The sequence below is a fragment of the Panthera pardus genome, unplaced genomic scaffold (assembly GCF_024362965.1).
Source record: "Panthera pardus isolate Hobbes unplaced genomic scaffold, ASM2436296v1 HiC_scaffold_16, whole genome shotgun sequence".
Taxonomy (NCBI): Eukaryota; Metazoa; Chordata; class Mammalia; order Carnivora; family Felidae; genus Panthera; species Panthera pardus.
In genome coordinates, this window is record NW_026526721.1 from 156,368,099 (window position 1) to 156,385,048 (window position 16,950).

Here is a 16,950-nt window from a genome sequence, read left to right on the forward strand (position 1 = left end):
TAAGACATTTAACAACTTAGATAAAATAGACAAACTGCTGAAAAGAACCAATCACCAAAACTGACCCAGGAAGAAATAGAAAATGTGACTACTTCCCTGTATCTAATAAAGATATTAAATTCATAATTTAAAAACTTTTCAGGCTCAGATGGTCTTACTGGAAAATTATATCAAACATTTAAGGAATAAATAATATCAATTTAAAAAAAAACAAAACAAATAATCCTGTACAATCTCTCTCAGAAAAAAAAGGAAGGGAAAGGAAATTGAAGATAATATTGTTCTGATACCAAAACTTGGCAAAGATAATTATAAGAAAATAAAGTTACAGACCAATATCTCTTATTTAGCATAGATATAAAATCCTTAGCAAAATATTAGGAAATTGAATCTAACAATCTGTAATAAAATATAACCAAGTGGGATATATCTCAGTAATGCAAGGCTGGTTTTACAACAGAAAGTTAATTAATGTAAGTCAACACATTAACAGAAAAAAATGAGAAAACTGACCTATCACAAACAAAATTTCTGACAAAATTCAATACTCATACATGGTGAAAGTAGTCAGTAAGATAGAAGGAGAGTGAAATTTCCTTAATCTTTAAAAAGGCATCTAGGAAAAAAAAACCCCAGCTAACAGTACACCAAACGATGAAAACCTAACTGCCTTTCCTTAAAATCAAAAACAAAGCAAGCATGTCAACTTTTACTACTTCTATTCAACATTCTGCTGGAGTTACAGCCAGTGCAATCAGGCAAGAAAAGTGAATATAAGGCCTACAGGTTGTAAAGGAAGAAGAACATTTGTTTTTATTTGCAGATAACACGGTTGTGTACACAATAAATTCTAAAGAATGTATTTTTAAAAAGAAATTACTATTACTAATAAGCAAATTTAGCCAAGTTGCAGGATATCTGATCATGAAAATATTAAGTCTTCTTTCTATATGTTAGTAATTAAAATTGGAAATTGATATAAATATACAATTTACAACAGAACCTAGAGACATAAAATACTTATGGGTGAATTTAACAAAATCTATGTAAATTCTGTACAACAAAATCTATAAAGTTAAAGAGGACCTAAATAAACAGAGAAATACACGACGTTCATGGATCAGAAGACTCAATATCGTTCAAATGTCAGTCAATCACTTCCAAATTGATCTAATAGATCAATGCAATCCCCACAATCCCCAAAATACTTTTTTTTTTTTTTTTTTAGAAATCAGCTAATTGATTTCTAAAATTCAGATGGAAATGCAGAAAACCTAGAATAGCAAAACAGTTTTGAAAAATAACAACAGAGTTTGGGACCAATAATGTCTGATATGAAGACTTAAAACCACTTAAAACTTTAAAACATGAAGATTAGATATACAGACAAATGGAACAAAATAGTCCTGAAATTGAGCCATACATATGCGATTATTTGAATTTAGACAAAAATGCCAAAGTAATCAATACATGGAAAAGGGTTTCTTCAACAAATGGTTAGAGTAGCACCTGGACGCCATTTAGGAAAAAAAAAATTGAACCTCAATCTCTATCTCATACTATATACAAAAGTTAACTTGAAATGCATCATAGATCTGGCTAAACATAAAAGCTAAAACCAGAAAATTCATACAGAAGAAAATCTTCAGGACCATGGCATAATGGAAGATTTTTCAGAAAAAAACATGTAAATAAAATGGCAAGTCACTGACTGGGAGTAAATTCCTGCCTATGTTTGACAACAGACTTATGGACAGAATACAACTTGTATATTACAAGTTGTAAGAACTCTTACAACTCAGTAATGAGGACAACGCATTAAAAGAAATGGGCATAATAACTGAACAGGCCATTCACAAAAGGAGATATATAAAATGCTAACAAGCATATGAAAAGATGCTCTAACATAATTAGTCACCAAGGAAATGCAAATTAAAACCACAAGGAGCCATCACTACACAACTGTCACAATGGCTAAAACAAAACTAAAATATCGACAATTTCAAATACAGGCAAGGATGTGGACTTCCTGCAATTCACAACTCATGCTGGTCAAAGAGTAAAAGGTTAGAAACACTTCAGAAACAGTTTGACAGTTTCTTACACAGTTAAACAAAAACTTACCCTACGACTCAGCAAATGCACCCTGAGGTATTTACCCAAGGGAAACAAAGACAGAGGTACATGAAAAAAGCACGTGAGAATGTTCATTGCAGCTTCGTGCATAATAGTAAAAATACGGGAACAACCAAAACGTTCATCAGCAGATGAGTGGGTAAGAGAATTGTAGTATATTCAGATAGGGGAATACTACTCAGCAATATAAAAAGAAACCCACTGCATACAATGATGTGGATGAATCTCAAAAGCGTTACGCTAAATAAAAAAGCCAGACGCCAGCAGTATTCACAGAGTTGTTCCATTCATACAAATTTCCAGAACAGGCAACTGTAATTCATAGTGACAGAAAGCACGTCAGCGATGGTCTATGGCGGGGAGTAGAAGAGGCTCACTGCACAGAGGAAGGAGGAACTTTCTGGAGACGCGGAAATATCCTAAGTCGTTTTGTAGCGGTAGTTACATAGGGGGATACAACTGTCAAGACCCATCAAACGCAACATTTAAGATGAGTGTGTTTTACTGTATGCAAATTATACCTGCAAAAACTGATTAAGAGGACTGCACAACAGAATGATGCAGTGAATCCTGAACTCTCAACTTTCTCTGCAATAACAACTGTATCAGATTGAGATATGCATAAACCAGGCTGTTCAGAGAATTAAAATAAGATACGGAGGAATTTAGAGTTTTCCCATCAATGGGAAGACACTGACACTTTGTATGTTTGTTTTCAGCTTTCATCACGGTAATGGGCTTCTTACCGTTCGAGCATATGCATTCTTTTGAGTTGTAAGGCAAGCATTTTGGGTCATATTGTAAGTTTTAATTATAAATAGCGCAACCCACTGCTGTTGTCCTTTCAGAGCAAAATTAATCACTCCCCTGCTTCGGTCAGAAGGTCTTAGGATTTTTAGCAGTGCCTTCTCATATGCATGGTGTAGTATCACAGCTGAAAACGGCCACGGCACTGAGCTGGATGGGCAGTGATCCTAAAGGATTCTGATCCGTTGTGCACGTCAGTTTCCTAACTCCCACAATTGTGTCGGTCACCGCTGTCTCCCCAGTGTGCAGCCCAGCGTGACACACAGTCCCCGAGAAGGGCTGAAAGGGTGGATCAAGGAACCACCCTCCATCAAGAAGACTCTCCTGTAACGGGAAATGCCGTGGACGAATGTAAAGTCCCTGTGCAGGGGCCAGAGTGACAGAGCACACGGGTGGCAGAGGCTGCCCCAGTGAAAGATGTACAGGCACGTCTGCATGTGGCTCCACGTGGACCAAGGCCTGTAGAAAGAAGGAGAGACCTTACAGGGTTTCCCTCCCCCACACAGACTCTGAACGCAAATCAAGCTTTCGGAGCTCACAAGGCGTCTCTGCGCTTACTGTTGTCATGACGGCATCCAGGATCGAGCAGAGCAACCCCAGCAGCTTACGCTGTGGTGGTGGTGGTGTGAAAATCTCTTCTCTAGACCTCCAGGTGGGTTTTCAGTCCCACATCAAATGGCTTCTTTTCATGATCTGCCTTCCCGACAATTCTTTCAGGTTCATGTGGATTTAAGCTCCAGACGGCCAGTGCCATCTGCAAACATTCTTGGACCTACTGTGAGTAATCAGGCAAAGCAAGGTCTATCAAATGTCAGTGCTGCTTAAGGAAAGCATCAGCAATTACAACTGTAGCTTTAAAATTACATTGACCTTTAGAGCAGCTTTATTCATAATTGCCCCAAATCAGAAGCAACTAAGATGTCCTTCAGTAGACGGCTGGATACACAAACCACGGTACATCTACACAACGGGGTACTATTCAGTGATGAGAACAAATGAGCTAGTAAGCCACAAAAACACACGCAGGAACTTTAAATGCATTTTACTAAGTAAGTGAAGGAACGTAACCTAAAAAAGCCTACATATGATTTCAACTATACGACATTCTGAAAAAGGGAAAACTGTACAGACAGTAATAAGATCCATGGTGGCCAGGGGATTGGGGGTGGGAGGGACGGTGGGATGAAGAGGTGACACGTAGGAGATTTTCGAGGATGGTGAAACCATTTCATATGATACTCTAATGGTGGATACATCGCAGTTGGCATTTGTTAAAACCCACGGAATGTACAACACAGAGTGAACCCTAGTGTGAACTCTGGACCTTAGTTAATAACGTATCAACATTGTTTCATCAATTGTAACAAATGTTACCACACTAATGCAGGATGTTAATAATAAGGGAAACTGTTTAGGGGAATTGGGGTTAGGTGGTAAATATAAATATTCTATATAATTTTTCTATAAAACTTAAACTGCTCTAAAAAATAAAGTGTATTAATGTAAAAAATACATTGTAAATCAAGATTGCAGAGTTTTTAATGTTACATCTTTAAACGGACATATTCTAACTGCAAGATAATTTTCCATTGAAGTATTTTTAGAAGAATATTATAACGATTTTCTTTCTTACATAACACTGTTGTGATGGCCCAGAAAATATTCAGAAAACACTTTTCCCCAATTGGAAACCTATTTAAAGTAACATCAAACATTCAATCCCAGGTCTAACTAACAGTGAAAGTATGTCCAATTTCAAAAGAAATATTAAGAAATCAAGTATAAATAAAACATTTACTTTTTCCCTTATTTGCCACAGAACATCTCCTATTTGGTGGGCACAAAGTTTCAAAATTTCAAAATTCTACACTTAGGAAATGGACTATTCCTTGCAAGATTTTCTCCTCTTCATTTGAAACTTCTTAACGTCCGTCTCCTGCAGAGGACAGGTGTTCAGGGCTTTGGGGTGAGCATCTAGGGGCTAAAATTCTAAACTGTAACCGGTTTTACTAATGACATTTCTGTAGATGATACATTCCTACATTTTGAGAAAATTTCCAAAAGCGAGGGCCCACAATTAATCAAAATTGGTCCAACTATTAACAATACACTCACAACAATGGTTGGGGGGAAAACACAACTTCAGGTGACCTCCATGTAAACTCATGTCCTCAAGAGGGCTCTCTGGGCCTGGCCTGTGTCATTTTACTCTGGTCCATTCAGTCTCTCGCTCCCCCCGTTTGACTCTACACTTGCTCCCTGGTCTTCAAGCCTCCAACACCTGTCTCTATGTACTGTCAGCACCAACCTTGCTATTTTGGGGAGAGAACAGAGGCTTTCAGAAGAGGACATCGGTGAGTCCCACCCCCCCCCCCCCCAACCTGTTCCCACACCTGGCTGGACCCTCACCCTCTACCATCCGTTCCCTCTGCACTGAGGTCCAACCTGTCCTCCTGTGTTTGATCCCAGCTGTCCCTCTGGCAGAGTCAAGGACATTATAAAGCCGTTCCCGCTTTTGGGGAAGCTGCTACAGTGTTAGGGTGGTATCATCAAGGTGTGCCTTTCAATCTGCTCCGACGCATCTTTTAAATCCCTCATATACCCACCACTTGCGAAATGTGCTTGACCAAATTGCTTAAACTGAATCTAATCAAGCCTGTAAACCAAACTTCTAACATATTATAGGGACAGGGAGACCAGTTTAAAAAAAAAAGAAAAGAAAAAAGAAGACAGACACACCTCAAGGAAACAATCAGACAGATCAACACTCTGAAATGTCTACACGACACAGTGAAACGTCTACATGAACACAGTAGCTAAAAGTAGGTGCTGCAGCAGTCACTTCAGGAAAGGAAATACGTGGTCACAGATCGATACCTGAGAGGATGCTCAACATCACTCGTCACTCGAGAAATGCAAATGCTGCAGCACGACACGACCACCAGCGTGGCCAAACGAACAAAAACGGACACCAAAGTGTTGGTGAGGGCGTGGAGGGACCAGAAGCCTCACACGCTGTTGGTGGGAAAAGGCAAGATGGCACCGCCACATGGGAACAACGGGTGGCGGCTGTAATGTAAGGAACAACGCAGAGTTCCTTAACATGACGCGACAATCCTACTCTTAGGTATTTACCCCAGTAAAATGAAAACCTCTACTCGCACAAAGCAGTGGGAAAATGCTTGCAGCGGCTCTACACAAAATCGCAAGGACTGGAAGCAATCAAAATATCCCTCTTCTGAAACACGGACAGACACACTGTAGTGCATCCACACACTCATATACTACTGTGCACAGCAAGGGGCTCTTCACAAATGCAGTGGCACGGATGAATCTCAAATGTTACGTTGGGTGAAAGAAAGAGGCTCAAAGGCTATAAACTATACGATCCCATTTCTGTGCCGCTCTGGAAAAGGCAAAGCTGTAGGCAAGGCGGTGGCTGCTAGGAGTGAGGGGGAGAGGTTTGAGGACAGAGAAAATCTGAGCTCTCTTTTCTCTTCTCCGCCTCGTTCCCATTAGGAGATTGCCAACGTCATGACGCCTAAGAGAAACTGGTGGGTTCAAAGGAGCCCATCGGCCTTGATCATCCAAAACCACTATGCTGCTTCTCCAAGTCAATAAACCCCTGGAGGACTTGCGGCAGGAAGGGCAACATTTCCTTAGAAATGAGGCGTTTTCGTGTTGGCGGCTGAGAGCTTCTGGGTGGACAAGGGGCTAAAACAATCTCTCCTGGATTCCATTTTTAATTTATAAACAGTTTAAAATGGCTAAACCAAAGCTCTTATTAAGAGGCATATTCACTAATTTTGGTTCCCCATGATAAATTTGTACGTTAAAACAGCTTTCTGCTGCTTAATTCAGAGGAACTAGACAAAACAAACACTGGCTAAAAAGAATGAATGTATAAAAAAATCAAATATCAACTATCATAAGAGAAATGACAATTTAAAATATAATCTTCCAGGGGCGCCTGGGTGGCTCAGTCGGTTAAGCATCAGACTTTGGCTCAGGTCATGATCTCACTGCTCGTGGGTTCGAGCCCCGCGTCGGGCTCCGTGCTGACAGCTCAGGGCCTGGAGCCTGCTTCCGATTCTGTGTCTCCCTCTCTCTGCCCCTCCCCTGCTCACACCGTCTCTCTCTCTCAAAAGTAAATAAACATTTAAAAAATATATACAGTCTTTTAGTTATTTTGGAAGGAACGTAAGCATTTCGTTTTTACGTTGAAAGAAATTTACGTGTAGATTCACGATGCTACCCAATGCCGCTCAGTTATCCCGCAGTTACGACACATGGTTCCAAAATTCCCTTAAGAGGCCTATTTGGTCTCATCAAGGGGAAGCGCGAAGCTCCGCTTTCTCTCCAAGTTTATTATCACCAATTACTTTGTGAAACTGTTTTGTCCTTTAGTTTTCAACTATACTTGATTAAATACGTAATCACTATGGGAAAAGAATGAAAAAGATGCAGGAAAAGAAAAAGGGAATAGATTATCAAATCTTAACTTAAAAACTACTGTTGTTAAATCTAGATTGCATCCAGGCCTTTTCCTACAGAAATGCATACATGCAAATACGTACATTTACAAGTTTTTCACTTCTCATTTATTATTGTGGTCATCTTTCCCATAATAAAGATTTGTATACAGTTTTATTTTTATAGTGGCAAGGGACACCACTAGAAGAAGGGGCCAACATTTAATCGTCACCTATGTTGGATACGCAGCTCCCTTTCAGTCCTGAACTTTATGTTAGCGTAAGGAACTTGTGAATCTTTTCTCTTACAGTTACTTCTTCCTTTGGTGCCATTCAGATAGTAAAGGTCTCCCCACCCAAAGGTTAGCTAAACATTCACCTATAATTCTTTCTAGTATTTTTATGGGTTTCATTTTTATGTTTATAACTTTACTGAAACTAGATAATAATGTATTATTAGTATAACTAGCGTATAATTTAAAGAGGGGCTCGACCTTTACCCATTCCCTCTAAATGGGTAGCCAGTTGTCCCACCACCATTCAATAACCAAGGCATCATCTTCTACTGACAGGAAATACCTATCATAAAATATACCAAATTTGTGTATGTCTGTACTTCTAACAGTTCCTGGACTTTGTTCTGTTCCACTTATGTATTTGTTGGTTTTTTTTTTAATTTCTTTAAATGTTTGTTTATTTTTGAGAGAGAGAGCGACAGAGCATGAGCGGGGGAGGGGCAGGGAGAGAGAGAGAGAGAGAGAGAGAGAGAGGGAGACCCAGAATCCGAAGCAGGCTCCAGGCTCCGAGCCGTCAGCACAGAGCCCGACGCGGGGCTCGAACTCACGGACCTCGAGATCATGACCTGAGCCCAAGTCGGATGCTCAACCGACTGAGCCCCCCAGGCGCCCCTCCATTTATCTATTTGCTCTGGTGCCAGCACCACAATTTTCCAGTTCCTGTGGATTTATATCCTATGATAGGGCAAATTACTACCGTTGCACTCTTTTCTCCAGAAATGTTCACGGCCATTATCTCACACTTATTCTACCTGGCTTACTTCAGATTTCTACGTTTTGATACGCTGTTTACGCATTGTTATTTTATAATGTGTTGTTCTCTGGCATTAGATTTGAGTGATGGATTTCTCTTTCAGCTTATTTACTTTCCTCCTACAATTACCATGTGCTTAATCACACCTAACTAAATACTAAAAGAAAGCTCCAAAAAACAATTGTCAGCAGGCCTGATGGTTGTCCCTAAGCTCTGGCTTACTGTGGCAACATCCTCGTCCCCAGTGTCTGAATGTGTCCGAATCCTGGGTAGAAGAGGATCCTGGCTTCTCCTAGGCCTGCCCTGGCCTCTCTACCGAGCGGGGTCTGCAGCAGTCGACTAGAAGTTGTTAAAGTTCATTCTCATGACACTGCACCAACTTCCTCAGAAAGGGAAGTCACGGGTTGGTTCTTGGTGTCTTCCTGAAGGCGGTCCGTCCTTCCTTCCTTCCTTCACCTGTTCTATCAGGTGAAAACCCATCAATTCTTGTCGGCTGCGCTAGGCCCCACTTCCCCATGAGCACCCTGTTTCTGTACTGATGTAATTTGCCCCCTAACTTTCCTTTTTCTTGGTAACGTTTGCTGGTTTCTCCCCTAACTTCACCATCTTCCCAGGAAATCCTGAGTGAGATCACTTTGTGCAATTTTGCCTGAGCAGGCCGTACCACTAATAAACATTAAAATAATGAGAGAACTCAAAATTAACTGTGAAAAGGAAAAAGGTCTAGATCTGAATTCATGGGTGACCACAGCATGGGTTTTGGAAGAAGAAATAAAAAATGGCAAACCTACTTCCTGCCGGATAGAAAAAGAAAGAGGACGTGATCCTCCCACGATTACCCTCCAGTTTTGTATTAAGAAAACAGCTCAGAATAGTCGGTGGTTATTTTTTAAGTGTCAAATCAGTAACATAACATCACATAAAAGCCATTTAGGAATCAAAGGGAATAATCTCGACACGGATCCAAGCCCCGGATACCTCCTCAGACCCTGGACTGTATTACGGGGAGGGAATGACCTGATGACAAATGACCCCTCATCTCGAACGTCCTGACACCTCCCTTCGCTGTCGGATGAAGCTAGGGTGTGATCAGGCACACGGCTCCCAGGAGGGCGAGGGGACGCGGCCTTCCTGCTCGGACAAGGCACCGTCTTGGCACAAAAGATGCCGCTGCTGGTTCTGAGCACGACAGGAAGTATCGCCCGCGCCTGGACGGGAGCCTCGGACTGTGGCGGACGACAGACGAGCCGCGCTGCACAGCACAGGCACGTGCGGTGGGCGACGAAGGAAAGTTCTGAAGCCCTTTCGCCACAGACGGTCCCGGGGAAGCGGTCCTGCCTTGCACGCTGTGCTTTAACACACCGCTTCACGTGCACCTCGGAAAGCGTATGAATTCCCAGCCGTCCCCCAGGCAGGAGCTGTATCCCCCTCCGACAGGTGAGGGAGCAGCCGCAGCTCCCGCCTAACGGTGGCTCTGCTCACTCTGGTGCCTCCCGCCTGCCGGAACGGAGGCAGGCCTTCTACCTGGAGGCAGGTGTTCCCGCACAAGGAATTCATTCAGTAAGAGCTTAACTCTCACCTCCACGCTGTGTTCGTCCTTGATACGACAGTTCCCAGTTTCAATCCCGTGAGGCACTGGCACCAGGCCTACGTGGCAGGTAATTCAGAAATAAATGACGGTGATCTACCCCCTGGCAGAAGCTTGAGAAGTCACACAAGTTATGAGGCTTCCAAATTCTATCTCTATTTCAAGGTGAGAGCGCCTAAAAGCAAAGCCAAGTGCGCAGTAGTATTTTCACAGCCCCCTGAGGCAACGCCTCTACTAAGTTAAGGCACTTCAGAAACTATGTTGAACTATATTGAAACTATATTGAACTATGTTGAACTATATTGAAACTATATTGAACTATGTTGAACTATATTGAAACTATATTGAACTATGTTGAAACTATGTTGAACTATATTGAAACGATATTAAACTATATTGAAACAATATTGAACTATATTGAAACTATATTGAACTATGTTGAACTATATTGAAACTATATTGAAACTATACTGAACTATGTTGAAACTATATTGAACTATGTTGAACTATATTGAAACTATATTGAACTATGTTGAAGCTATATTGAAACGATATTGAACTATATTGAACTATATTGAAACTATATTGAACTATGTTGAAACTATATTGAATCGCCTACTATGCACATTTTCTAAAACTATCTTGAGGACATTGATCATTCAGCAATCAAGGTTCCCTAATCAAAGAATTATCTGATAAGGTCATCTTGGGGTTTACTTTTCCCTGAAGAAGAATTTTATGCTTTTTATTAAAAAAAAGTTTTTATTGAAATTGCAGCTAGTTAACATACAGTGTAATATTAGTTTCAGGTGTAGAATTCGGTGGTTCAACACGTCCACACAACACCCGGTGGCATCGCAAGGGCCCTCCTCAATCCCCGTCACCTGTTACACCCATCCCTCACTCCTCTCCCCTCAGTAACCATCAGTTTGTTCTCTGTAGTTGAGTCTGTTTCTTGATTTATGATTCTTTATTTTAATAACAAAAGAGATGGGCTACCTTTCCCTTTTTACTTTGGCTGAGAGGAGAACTTAAGCACAAGATTTAGGGACCAACTGTATGAAGTATTTCATGTTACGAGGCTGGATAAGAACATACTATCCCTTTTAGATGTTCTCTATAAGTTTCTTAGCCTCACGATCCTATTTGCATTTCAATTTTGTTGCTACTTTCTTCTTCAGGTAGGTAAAAGAAAAAAGAAATTTGAAACTTTAACGAAATAATACAGAATCTGGCAATCCAAATTTCAATAAAGCAGAAAAAAACATCAAAATTCTAGGACTTAAAGATAAAAAAGAACCAGAGAACAACCTTTAGTGAAATGTGATTGCTACGTTTGCCTTGAAGAAAGCTTTAAAAAAAGAGAGGAAAAAAAAAAGCCAAGTTTACAGCTGCAGGCACTTCTAAGTGATCAGTATTGAATAGACTGAGGAGGACAAAAGTTAATTACCAAATGGTTAAGCTCAAAATGCAACTCAGGTGTGACAGGCTTCTGGCACACACAGATGAACTCATTTCTGCTCGCACGTCCTCCCAGCCCGCAGTGCCCCGAGGAGGGCCGCGGGCAGCTCAGGAGGCCGGCCGCCAGGCCTGGCAGGGCTCCTGGGGCCACCTCCCCGCCTTTCAGAGCCAGGCCCCTTCCAGCCAGAGAGACCCAAGCTAGGACCAGGCAAATGTCATCGCCTGAGAGGGGGCTCAGGTGGAGACACAGACAAGGCGGGGAATGGAAGACAACTGCCGAGATGTGACACAGCGTTCACGAGACAAAGTAAAGGATACTATTTTTTTTTAATGTTTATTTATTTTTGAGAGAGATAGAGAGACAGAGCACAAGTGGGGGAGGGGCAGAGAGAGCTGGAGACAGAACCTGAAGCAGGCTGCAGGCTCTGAGCTGTCAGCACAGAGCCCGACGTGGAGCTTGAACCCATGAACCATGAGATCATGACCTGAGCCGAAGTCAGACGTCCAACCGACTGAGCCACCCAGGCACCCCCAGAATGCTATTTTTAAAGAGCGATGGGAACACAGAGAGAACAGAACAGAGCTCTTGGACACTGAACATACCATAGAAATATATTCGACAGAATCAGAAAGGAGTTGAGGGAGTCTTCTCAAATTGACAAAAACAAAAAGAAAGCAAAACAACCAACCAAAAGGAGACAGGGTGGCGGGGGCCAGGGCAGGGGGGAACACACAACCAACGCTAAGTCCAGATAATGCAACAGAGGCCCAGAGGTAGAGAAGATAGGAGATGTGGAAACCATGGTTTTCCAAAAAAATAATTCAAGACATTTCACAGAAGTGAAGAACAGGAATTTTGAGTATCGCGTTCAACTGTTCAGAAAGAACAAAAACAAAAAAAACCCCCACCAAACTACAAAAGAATCACTATAAAATTTCAAAGTATCAGGGATAAAGAGAAGACTCTGCAAACTTCTGGAGAGAATGAACAGGCCATGTTTGAAAGACGGGGGACAGGCTGGTGTCAGCCTCTCAACAGCAAAGCTGCAGGCAGGAAAACAGTGCCTTCCACATGTGGAGGAAAAACGGGAATGAAGATGTTTTCATGCAAGATTCCAAAATCTCTCTCATGCATCTGCAAAAACAAGGAAGCAGATTAAGACAAGGTATGGGGAACAAAGCAGAGCAAATCCTCAAGAGGTTGGAAACGAGGACGAGAAGCGTGTCGCGTATTTCGAGAGCGACCCTGCCCAAACTGACCTAGGACAGCTCCCATTCTGGGCCCGACCTCTGCATGGAAAACAACCAGGCACAACACTGACGGGTCATCGGATGTGCTTCAGCACAGCACATTCAAGAACCAGTAACAGGAACAGGGAAAACGAAGCGAATAAAAAGTGATGCAATTATCAACTCTGTTATATGTAAGGGAACATAATTATGGCGCACTACCTGCTTATCTGCGGACACATTAAAGAATTTAACCAAAAGTTGTGACGTAAAACTACGTTAGGGGGTTGGAGGAACAGAGTGTACGGTGGGTGTAAAAACATTCATATGACGGGGCGCCGGGGTCTCAGTCAGCTGAGCGTCCGACTTCGGCTCAGGTCGTGATCTCGCCGTTCGTGAGTTCGAGCCCCGCGTCGGGCTCTGTGCTGGCAGCTCGGAGCCTGGAGCCCGCTTCGGATTCTGTGTCTCCCTCTCCCTCTGCTCCTCCCCTGCTCACACTCTGTCTCCCTCTCAAGAATAAATAAAGATAAAAGTTTTTAAAACAACAATCGTGTTACAAAGTAGGGAGTCAATAAAACCGAAAAACACATTATGCAGAAAGGTAGAGGTGACTAGCAGAAGAAAGGGCTCGAATATTGAGTCACTGATTCCAGGAAACTAGAAAAGGGCAGTGACCGGTTACTCTGTCTTAAAGGAATATCGGGCTTTAAAATTATGATTATGCATTACTTTCAAAACATAAAATAAGATTTAAAAAGGAAACTGAGGGGCACCTGTGTGGCTCAGTCAGTTAAGCGTCCGACTCTTGCTTTCAGCTCAGGTCATGATCTCACAGTGCGTGAGTTCAAGCCCCATGATGGGCTCTGGACTGGCAGGGCAGAGCCTACTTGAGATTCTCTCTTTCTCTCTCTCTCTCTCTCTCTCAGAATGAATAAATATTAAAAAAGGGGAAACCATATACCCGGTCAACTATAAGCAGAAGGATTTATAAAATCTAGCTTCTAAATTACGGTAAGTACTAGGAGCGATACCTAACTTGTGCCTTTAGGGAACCATGGGATTTCAGGGTCGGAAGCATCCGCACAATCATCTAAGTTATGCCACCTTCTCCCCGGGGGGAATCCAGCTACTTGCTGAACACCTCTGCTCCAGGAACTGCTCCCAGGGTAACCATGCCTTCCAGAACGACACAGGAGGACGCACTCGGATCAACGGGCTAAACTTCCACAGCCCCTGAAGATTGCTCTTTTCTGAGTTCCACTTCTGGCCACTCTCTGCCTTCTGAGGGGGTCTCTCTGCTTCCCAAACCATGTGGCAAAAAGGGCAAAGAACAACAGCTCCTGAGTATACAAGTCCCCCGTGCAGCAGGGCAGCCAGACAGGCTACCCTGGGTGGCGATTCCAAACCCTCCAAGGAAGGGAGGTGCAGTGGAGCTTAGGCTGTATGCTCATGTGCTCACCACTGGGCAGGGAACAGGACAGGGCGGGGACACAGCTGCAGTCAGGCATGGGGGTGAGGGGGGGTTAGTTTCCAGAAGAAATGGCTAATGGGCAGGCAATCCAATAACTAAGACATCGATGTTAGCGAAGGAGACTGCTTATTGAATCTGTCTCTTAAGAGATTCAATTTTTGGTCATGTTCAAGAATTATTTAATTATATCTTCTCCTGGAACACATGATCATATGCTATCAGCTTCCTGTGCTCTGGGCACTGATGAGTGATCACCATCGAACACCACAAAGCAGAAATCCAACAAGACGATCGTTCCTTTAGAAAAATGTCTCACTCCCTTCTTCCTCTTTGCTCATGTGTTGTGCACAGAATGACTTCCTAAGCGACTCTACCCAAAATAAGAAAGATCTGCTTCCAGACCCCAGGCCTTTTCCTCAGTGAGTGTAGTAACCATGTATTTTTGTAGAATTTGGGGGATCTTGCAATTCCTCCTTTAGGCGGCATGTTTCGTTCTTTTAACTTGCGTCGTGAGACGGGATGTCATCAGGGGAGCCACACTTCCGTAACTAGACTCCGTGTAGCTGCTCTCGCTGATGCACCCAGGGGCACCACTCAGCCCTCGGCCTGCCTCCCAGCCGTGCACTAGACACAGATGACTAACATAAGCGGCCCCAGCACCTGACCCTGCCCCACGGATTCATCAGTCAAGACTGTCCATGAATGAGGGGAGGGGAGGGGAGGGGAGGGCTGTACTGTCTCCCAGAGCACATGACCCGTAGATCATGTGGACTTTGTTTGCAGCGTGGTGCACTGCTGAGCAGGGGCCCGCTATGCGCTGAGAGAGCGGATTGTATACTCTTTCGGGTGACCACTGAAGACACGGGGGGACAAAGGAGGATGCAGTGCATTTTCGCCATACTACCGTGGGGATTCTTACACGGTTTGATAAAATGAAGTCTTCAATAACTTTCATTTCAGGTACTCAAAACATGTTTTGATTCCATCAGCTGGTACTGTGAGTACCTGCTAGAGAAAATTATTTTTCTCTTCTGGTGGGTGTGTGTGTGTGTGTGTGTGTGTGTGTGTGTGTGTGTGCGCGCGCGCGTGTGCTAAAGGAGCATTTTGCTATAAAAAAATAAAAAATAAGTAACATAAATTAATAAGTCTCTGATTTCCAGGTAACCAAACAAAGGGCTTAGAAAAGGCCCTTCTCTATGAGGACAAGAAAGGCAGAAAGGGCACGGACACCTACAAAATAAATGACCTCGCGTTTTGTTTCCTTTCTAAATAAATACTGTAAATGGCACCAGGAAGTTAAAGTGTTACTTGGCCTGGCTCACTGGGGCATAGTGTAACATCTTTAAAAGTGAAATTACTTAACAAAATTTAAAACCTGTTTTTTTATCTCATGGTCAGTAGTGGTCCTGATCAAAGACACTGTCTTACAATAAATCAACAACTACCTAAATGTTTACAAATAAAAATGTCCTTTCGTTGATGAGGTCTTCTATTACAACCATCTGAAAAGAATAATCCTATAAAAGTACCCTTTGCATCAACATAGTGCTTTGAGGATCTTGAAGCCCTGTGGGTATTATTTTTCCCGATCCTCATGGCAATCGTATTCAGCAGTTAGGAACGTGACACCTGGGTGAGGCAAAAAACAGCCTGTGGCTCAGGGAAGGCTTGCTTCTAGCCACCTAGTGTGAGGGAGCTGGGGGCTGGACTTAGGCTTCCCACAACTAGCCCTGCTCTCTCTTTCCTGCTAAATCTAGGGCCCTCCCCCCTTTTCAGATCTTCAACTAGGCAACGACAAAAGCCTTGGATGCTATGTGTATAGTTCTTCCCTTCAACCGTTCGTTCCTTCCTGTTGCAATAAGCCTTCAGCCTAAAAATTACTGAAACTCTAAAACTTTTTATGTTTTCACGTTTCAAGCAAAGTAACAAGCAAAAAAAATATATATAATATATATATATATGGCAGTTCAGAAGAGAGGGGAAAAAACATTTTAGAGCAGTAGGATCCTATTTTTAAATCATAATGGTAAAGATAAAAAGCTTGGTGTTACCCTACACCTTCATTAACACTGGGCAGCTGGAGCGCCTGGGTGGCTCAGTCGGTTAGATGTCCGACTTCGGCTAACACTGGGCAGCTGGAGCGCCTGGGTGGCTCAGTCGGTTAGATGTCCGACTTCGGCTCAGGTCATGATCACACGGTCCGTGAGTTCAAGCCCGCGTCGGGCTCTGTGCTGACAGCTTGGAGCCTGGAGCCTGCTTGGGATTCTGTCTCCCTCACTCTCTGCCCCTCTCCCACTCCTGTTCTGTTTCTCTCTGTCTCAAAAATAAATAAGCATAAAAAAATTAAAACAACAACAACACTGGGCAGCAGACAGCATCAGAGAACAGATACTTGCTATGTAATAAAACTGATCTAGACCATGGAAAAGGATGGAAAGTTCCCCTGGTTCATTCTAAGAACCTAGGGTATACTGAATACCAAAACCTGATAAAGGAAACTACAGACAATTTCACTTATAAATATAGATGCGAAAATTCTAAATATAGCACCGGCAAGTAGAATCCAGCAGTGAATTAACAGAATAAAACAACATGACCAAGCATGGTTTATTTCAGGACTGCTGAGACGGCTCACCATTAGGAAACTAGCAGCATAATTTATTACATTTGCATTTTTAAAAAGTGAACAAATAAAAACCCTGCCAATAAGGCACAGAGGCTAAAAAAACACTTGA

General features: G+C 42.6%; 1 protein-coding gene across 7 annotated transcripts in view; it reads right to left on the bottom strand.

Moving 5' to 3' along the window:
• ANO10 (anoctamin 10) overlaps window positions 1-16,950 on the bottom strand; it is a 283,194-nt gene that overhangs the window by 102,755 nt on the left and 163,489 nt on the right. The window contains exon 12 of one of the 7 annotated variants that reach the window (XM_019418544.2): window positions 2,482-3,402. The exons of 5 other annotated variants lie outside the window; for them this stretch is intronic. In XM_019418544.2, coding sequence (XP_019274089.2) covers window positions 3,046-3,402 — 357 coding nt within the window. In that variant the 3' untranslated portion in view covers window positions 2,482-3,045. Of the gene's footprint in view, window positions 1-2,481; window positions 3,403-12,009; window positions 12,650-16,950 lie in introns of those variants that run through there. One more of the 7 variants, XM_019418549.2, reaches the window with a different exon arrangement.